Source organism: Lactuca virosa, chromosome 2 (assembly GCF_052849685.1).
Source record: "Lactuca virosa cultivar CGN04683 chromosome 2, Lactuca_virosa_CGN04683_v6, whole genome shotgun sequence".
Classification (NCBI taxonomy): domain Eukaryota; kingdom Viridiplantae; phylum Streptophyta; class Magnoliopsida; order Asterales; family Asteraceae; genus Lactuca; species Lactuca virosa.
The window spans coordinates 249102287-249110537 of record NC_136427.1 but is presented as its reverse complement, the minus strand read 5'-3'; the positions used below and the strand labels follow the sequence as shown (position 1 = coordinate 249110537).

Genomic DNA, 8251 nt, shown 5'->3' with positions numbered 1-8251 from the left:
TCACCTGCTCCATATTCTGGTAATTCACATGTTATTTTTGGTAATGGAAACAATCTGCCAGTTTCACATATTGGTGACACCATGGTTCACAAAAATATTACTTTACGAAATGTCTTGGTTGTTCCTCATTTAACCAAGAATCTGTTATCAATTAGTAAACTTACCATGGATAATCCAGTTGATGTTCTTTTTTCTCAACCATTCTTTCATATTCAGGACAGGTCAACCAAACAAGTGATAGCAAGAGGTCGGTGTGAGGATGGATTGTATGTGCTTAAAGATGATCATACAACCTTGATCGCTTCTTCTGGAGTTTCTAATAAAGCTTCTTTTGAACTATGGCATAATCGTTTAGGACACACCTCTTTTGATGTTATCTCTAATTTACAAAAACTTGGTTTGTTGAATGTTACTTCTATTTTGCCTAAACCAGTTTTTTGTGAACCTTGTCATCTTTCTAAGGGACAAAAATTACCCTTTGATTTAAATCCTAAACGATCATTAAATCCGTTAGATTTGATACACTGTGATTTATGGGGACCAGCTCCGGTTGAATCAAATGGTTATTTATATTATGTTGTGTTTATTGATGATCACTCACGTTTCACATGGTTTTATCCTTTGCAAAATAAGAAAGGGTTTTATGCTGTTTTAAAGAATTTTATAAAGCTTGTTCAAACACAACTATCACGGAAAATTAAGGTTTTTCAAAGTGATGGGGGCGGTGAATTTGTCAATCACATTGTTCGTGAAATTTTTGAAGAAAATGGTATTGTTCATCAGCTTTCGTGCCCGCATACTCCCCAACAAAATGGCAGAGCTGAACGGAAGCATAGGCATATCGTTGAAACTGGTCTGTCTATGCTTTTTCATGCACATGTCCCGACCTCCTATTGGGTTGATTCTTTCAGCTCAGCTACATATATCATCAACCGGCTTCCTACCAAGATTCTCAATAATCATTCTCCATTTCAGTTGCTTTTCTCACGCATACCTTCTTATGGAAATTTTCGCACTTTTGGTTGTCAAGTGTACCCATATCTTCGTGACTATTCAGCACACAAGCTTACACCACGGAGCATTTCTTGCATCTTCATTGGTTATCATCCTCAATATAAAGGGTACAAATGTCTTGATCCAACAACATCACGGATTTATATCACTCGACATGCGCGTTTTAATGAAACCTCTTTCCCCTTTGCTGATCAACATGTGTCCTCTTATTTTTCCAAGCTGGACCTATCTGTTTTCTTGGATGACGGGCCTCTTCATACTTCATTTTTTGATCAGCCTACTAAAACCGATACCATTCAACGGACCCATTCGCCTCCAGTTACCAGACCATGCTCTTTATGTGAACCTGTCTCTCGCAACAATATCCCTGCTGGCCCGTTATCCGACGATGGCCCTGCTACACCTCCTACACCTGACAACGACCCAATTAACGATTCATCTTATGGCAGTCCACCTTCTGATAATGACAACTCAGATCCCAGACCATGTCCGGACCCTCCAAATCGAGCTTCCTCACTCCATCCTATGACTACACGCTCCAAGTCTGGTATTTTTAAGCCCAAACATCTCTTTGACATTTCTTCCTTCGCTCAACATGCATTGCATGCTGCCCTATTTTCTGAATCTCAACCAAAAGGATATAAATCAGCTGCAAAAAATCCACGATGGTTGGCTGCCATGAATGAGGAGATGGAGGCTCTACGTCATAATAATACTTGGGTGTTAGTCCCACGCCCATCTTCCTCAAATATTGTTGGTTCTAAATGGGTTTATCGTATTAAATTCAATGCCGACGGATCTGTTGAACGGTATAAAGCACGTCTGGTCGCTCAAGGTTTCACACAAATTCCAGGGATAGATTATTCACATACGTTCAGTCCTGTAATTAAAGCCTCTACTGTCCGCATTGTTCTATCTCTTGCAGTATTGAACAAATGGCGTCTTCATCAGTTGGATGTTAAAAATGCTTTTCTTCATGGTCAACTCACAGAGACTGTGTTCATGGAGCAACCACCTGGTTTCACCGATCCCCAATTTCCAAATCATGTATGCAAGTTATCCAAAGCTCTCTATGGTTTGAAGCAAGCACCTAGAGCCTGGTTTCAACGTCTCAGCACCTTTTTACTATCCAACGGTTTTGTCTGCAGTCGTGCTGACACTTCCCTGTTCATTTTTTCTCGAGACTCTTGCATCATGTATCTTCTCGTTTATGTTGATGACTTGATTCTTACCGGCAGTCATGAGTCTGTCATCACTACATTTACTGCTCGTTTAAATCGTGAATTTGCCATTAAAGATCTTGGCGACTTGAGTTACTTTCTTGGACTTGAAGTTAGTTACACTGACAATGGTTTATTTCTAAGTCAGTCTAAATACGCTAAAGATGTTCTTACCCGGGCGGATTTGCTTGATTCCAAACCGGTCCACACGCCTCTTGCTACACATGAGACTTTCACCTCTGATGGCTCTCCTTTTTCCGATCCCACTCTTTATCGATCGCTTGTCGGGGCCTTACAGTACTTAACTATTACCAGACCAGACTTATCTTATGCTGTTAATCAAGCCAGTCAATATCTTCATGCACCTACGGATGCTCACTTTCAATCTGTCAAACGCATTCTGCGTTATGTTAAGGGTACTGCTTCATTTGGGCTTCTTTTCTGTCATCCGCAGACCAACACCATATTGGGCTATTCTGATGCTGACTGGGCTCGTTGTCTTGAAACTCGTCGCTCTACTTATGGCTATTCCATATTTCTTGGCGGCAATCTTGTCTCCTGGAGTGCAAAGAAGCAACCAACTGTCTCACGATCTAGTTGTGAATCTGAATACCGGGCCATGGCGAACACAGCTGCAGAAATTGTCTGGATCACTCATCTTCTACGTGAACTTCATGCCTTGCCACCGGATCGACCAACTCTGCTCTGTGATAACAAAAGCGCCTTATTTTTGACTCAAAATCCTGTTGCTCACAAGCGCGCTAAGCACATTGACCTTGATTATCATTTCATCCGGGAACTTGTCACTTCCGGCAAACTTCACACCAAGTTTATTTCTACCAAGCTTCAAGTGGCGGATATCTTCACCAAAAGCCTTCCACGTCCTCAGTTTGAGCATTTTCGTACTTTGTTACGCGTTGGTCCACCGCCTATTCGCTTGAGGGGGGATATTAGATAACTATTAGATAAATATATTGTATATATTGTTAAATATGTTATGTATATATGTATTCTATAGATCCTACATTATAGGATCTCATTATTATAATTCATTAGTATATATACAATATCATACACACGTTTTGGTGTGTGGTTCAATTTATCTCAGTCTTACAAGGTGTAGGGTATATTCCCAACCTTGATCAAAACATTACCTAAAGAATTTTTTTTCCTTAAATAAAACCTTGAATACCCATAGACGAGTCATTTTCAAATTGAAAATTTTGAGTCTCAACCTTACACATTTAATATTTGTGTCGTGTTGTGAGGTTTCAGTTTTTGCCAACTCTAATTATATGGAGTAGAACTTTGTTGGGTGAGATTTCAAATGTGGCTATAAAAAAACTCGTTGTAAGAGGCATAGAAAACAGAAAATTGAGGTAAGGACGATTGAGGTGGTATGAACATATCCTAAGGAGGCTACAATCAGAAATGATAAAAGAGGGTAGAGTCGATTATAATTGATGGTAAGAGAAGAAGAGGATCTCTTAGAAGAAAGTAGGATGATAGTGTTAGGCTAAGGAGATCATGTTGTTATACTTTCATATGTTTACCTCGTTTATAGATTATGGTTGCACATGTCGAAACTCGAAAATCATTAATAAGAAGCAGTCATTCTATCTGTATGAAGACATAATTATCGACATCTAACTCCCTCTACCGTGTTATAATCTGATTATCTTGGTCTGTTGTTGATATAAATCAAAATACTTAGATAAATTGATTTTAAATTTAGTGGCATTGCAAGTAGTGTTGTAACATTTATATGCTTTGACCCCATAAACAGGACCACTACCCAATCACATGTTACCGCCTAGAGAATCTCATAATTGTTTCAAAGCAACTAGAAAGATGTTCTTTAACCAGAAAGAATTCAGTTCAGATGTAGGATGTACCCAAAAGTTTTTACAACTCAATCATAGATGATGTAATCATCAAAGATTTAACATTTTCGAACTTTGTCTGTAACTCATTAGAGGTCCCGAAAACAAAGAGAAGACGTGTACAAGCGAGATATGTAGCAATAGGGATGAGCAAAGGAACCGGCTCGAGAACCGAACTTGGTGGAAAATAGGAACCAAACCGGACTGCCGGTTCTACCAGTTTCGGTTCCTACCGGTTCTGGTCGTGTCATCAATGTTGGAACCGGTCCTCGAAAAATAGCAACATACGGTTCCGGTTTTTGCCGGTTCTACCGGTTCCGGTTCCCGGTTCCAAAAATCCAGAAAAATATCGTCCCGGTCCTGGCTTGACCCGACCGGTTCCATCGGGTTTCGGTTCCAGTACTGGTTCTGGCCGGTTCCCGGTTCATATGCTCGTCCCTATGCAGCAACAAGAAAAAATGAAAAGAATTGCCGATAAGAACTCAAAAAAAAAAAAAAATCCATTCTGACGAGCCTTTTGTACACCTCTACCTAATACCTAATAGTACCCTTTACTATCAAAGTCAAATATATTCTGTAACTAATGGCCATGCCCACGCGTTTATTAGGCCAAAATAATTTAAAAATCAAAGATTGTAAGGGATCTATTTCTCTAATCTCACTACTACACAGATGCAATCTTTGTAAGTTCGCTATTACACATGGACTATTTTGGTAATATCGCTCAGGGATAATTTCTTTAAAATTACTATTAAATAGGGATTATTTCTGTAATTTTACTATTTTACAAGGATCATTTCTGTAACTTTGAAAAAAAAAATTGATTCGACTATGTGAACAGTAAACACAACTTGATAAATGTTGGTTATAGAAGAAAGTGGCATGTTTGATAACTACATCATATCCAAGATCTACCACTCAAAGATTCCTAAGAAACAGTAAGTCCACTCAAGTAACAACAAATGTTGATCCAGTTGAACGTATCAACCCATAACAAGAAGTCAAGAAAGTCAGTGCTTCTAATTTGGTTCAAAAAGTCCTTTTAATTTGACTTTTTTAACTGAAAAGGCCCACTCAAATCTTCGAAACCCAGTCAAGGTGAGCTAAGAAGTTTCCATAATTAGAAAAGATCAAATAACATAAATATTTCTTACAATCTATAACAATCTCATACCTCCGAAAACAAGACATTCAAAACTAAAGAAGCAAAATTTAGGCCAACAACAAAAGACCATGTTTTTTTTTTGTTTTTCACAGGTTCAAAATTTGGACATGCTAAAAAAAAACAAGATATTCAAAACTAAAGTGCCTATTATGTATCTTTAATTGAGAAAAATGGAATCCAAACATACATGTTATGTTTTAAACAAGCAGCTACTCTTGTGAGGTGGAGGTGGAGGTGGAGGCCGATTCTTTCAAACATGATCTCATGATCTTCCCAAGCTTTGAACACGCATCAAGACATAGTTCCATTGCCTGTTAATTTATATTTAACAAATTTTCTATCAGTTAAACGATGCAAGTAAAGTAACACTTTAAAACATTAATTACAAAATTGCCATTTTGATGGCATACCTCATGAATCTTTGGGGAAGACCATTCTCCAGTTATTGTCAACTGAGTTACCTCATTACGTGAGGGTAAACAAGTAATCATAAGACTACCATCTTGATAATTTTCTTCTTCTGAAACAGGGTCAATCACAAGATTCTTCCCCAAGCAAGACTTTATAAATAAAAAAGAAGTGTCAAAAAGCTTACACAATCAATCAAAAAATAACATTCATGTGCATACATACCACAGAAACTGCAGCAACCAGATCAAACATCATAATCCCTGCATCTGCTAAAGCAAGACTGGCGCATGAGATTACTACAGGAAGATCACCTGCAATTATTATACATAAATTTTTAAAAAGAGATGAAAAATTAGAAACATATGTTTTGAATAAAAGAGATAGGAACTTACAGCCACCAGACTCCAATACTAATGCAAAAACATCAACAGTTGTTTTGGGAAATGTATCAAGCATTATGGCACCCTCCAAAGACTTGTGCAGTTGTGATGAAATCTCTTTGTTGTCTGATGATGCCTAGCATATATAAAACATTGACTACAAATAAAAGATATGACAAATGAAATATTTTACTCTAAAAAGAAGTAGATTATTATTATTATTATTATTATTATTATTATTATTATTATTATTATTCTAATAACTCCATAAACATACCTGTCCTCGAACTGGAGTGGCAAAAGTTGTATAAGTAACATTACAGTTTAGGCGACCAGTATCACTGTACATCATTGCTTTCTTACTTTCCCTGGGCCCAAATCTGAAATAAAATTATAATGGAAAATGATGTTTATTAGTAAGGATAACATTTAAAAGAATTGTGTCCCCGTGTTATAGAGAAGTGCAGCTTTTGTATGGAAACTGTGTTTTATAAAAGAAGCTTTTTGGGTAAAAAATTAGGGTGTTAAATATTTCATTGATGAAAGATAAGAATAATATTCACTGCCATAGAACTTAAAGAACACTTCTAATCCTTATAACAATGACAGATGTGGGCTGATAATCTATTAGCAACATTAGGTCATTATTGATCTGAAACAAGAGCGTTCATTTGTAAAAAAGATATAGGAGCTGCATAAATCAGTTTCAATTTCTCAAGGATGTATGTCAGCTTGTATGAATACACATGCTTGTTTAGTCAACATTCAACGAGTACTATGAACTGAAAGAATCAACAGAATATATCTTTGAGAAACATCAAACATGTATCAGTAAAATATCTATTACATAAGAGGTGAACTTACATGGACACAATGACCTTAGTATTACCAAACTCTGCATAAGCAGATCCTGATGCTGCATTTACAGCTCCCGTTCGTAAAACTGAAAAGCAGATAATGCAGCACACAAGTTATGCATAATCCACTATGTAAACCCCTAAAAAGTGGTAAATTATGAGCAAAAAGAACAGAACTAGGAAAAAATCAAGTCACTTGGAAATATATCACAGCATAAGCTAAAATATGAAGGAACCTCAAATGCATATGAGATTTTCATGTTTAAGCCAAAATAATTGTTCATATGTCTAAATTAGGGCGTTAGAAATTGATTCTTATAGAAAATGTGCAAGCTTGATATAGAAAAAACTCACACAAGTACGTTATCTGGCCCTTAATGCTGAAGATAAAACGTATCGACAAGAAATCATCTTGAAAAGCCGATAAAATTAGGGTTTTATTCTTCTTATATTGTTTCTCCCACTCTTCCTTGAGTGTAGGGGCAGGAAATACAGCATGATTAATCAAAAGGTAATAGAAAATCTACTTACAAAATATCATACTAATTTTCATATCAAAACATCAACAAAACAAACGAGTTGAGCAGGTGATTATGCAGAGGAAGAGCGATATAGGATACTAGGACATACATGCAGGTCTGCACTGGTGAAAATCGCGACCGTCGGGGCGTACCCAATCAACATCGGTGAAAATGGGAGGTCTCTTCTTCTTAAAGGTTGTCGGGGACGGTGAGTACGTCGCCGGAGCTGCTCCTCCTTTGGCGGCCATGAATCGTGTGTCAGACTGGGACCCTTCCGCTTTCTCTCTTGTCTCCCCTCTCCGTCGGCTTCAGGGACGCACTTTGATAGTCTTATGTAACCCCTCCGTGGTTTGAGTTTGAGCCTTGAGGAGTTGAGGTGTTGTATACTCGTAAATGGCCCTATGTTCAGTCCATAGATTGGGCTAAGCAGCGTAATGTTATTCAGTTGATATCCAATAAGGGCCCAGCATCGTTCTTAAAATCCAGATCAATAGTTATTATTGCTATTTTGAATCCAAAATTTTACACAATTACATCCCAAAAAATGTAATTAATGATGATCTTTTCTTCGATAACTTTTAGGACATGTGTTGTTACAAAAGACACGATAGAGTATGTCGATCATATAATGCAAATGGTTTCAAAGGAACAATTAATAAATATCCTAATATTTTTTTCCACACAAAAGATGGAGTGAAGTGGATATACACCCCATCTCGATCTCTTGTTTGCCTAGGATATGTGTATTGCATCTACGGATGAGATTTAAAACCGGAAAATCGGACCGGAACCAGAATCGG

At 37.4% G+C, this 8251-nt stretch overlaps 1 protein-coding gene across 2 annotated transcripts; it reads right to left on the bottom strand.

Annotated features, from left to right (window-relative positions):
• Positions 1-5216: 5216 nt before the first annotated feature.
• Positions 5217-7806, bottom strand: RRP41L (3'-5'-exoribonuclease family protein). 2 transcript variants are annotated; one of them, XM_079080032.1, is made up of 7 exons: positions 7561-7806; positions 6938-7016; positions 6351-6453; positions 6086-6209; positions 5916-6004; positions 5693-5842; positions 5217-5593 (listed from the first exon to the last, which is right to left on the bottom strand). In XM_079080032.1, exons 1-7 carry the CDS (start codon positions 7697-7699, stop codon positions 5492-5494), a joined length of 786 nt encoding a protein of 261 aa, XP_078936158.1. In that variant the 5' UTR covers positions 7700-7806; the 3' UTR covers positions 5217-5491. The 2 variants fall into 2 exon arrangements, with proteins under 2 accessions (XP_078936158.1, XP_078936159.1); XM_079080033.1 differs by lacking the exon at positions 7561-7806 and adding an exon at positions 7285-7313.
• Between the last annotated feature and the right edge of the window lie 445 nt (positions 7807-8251).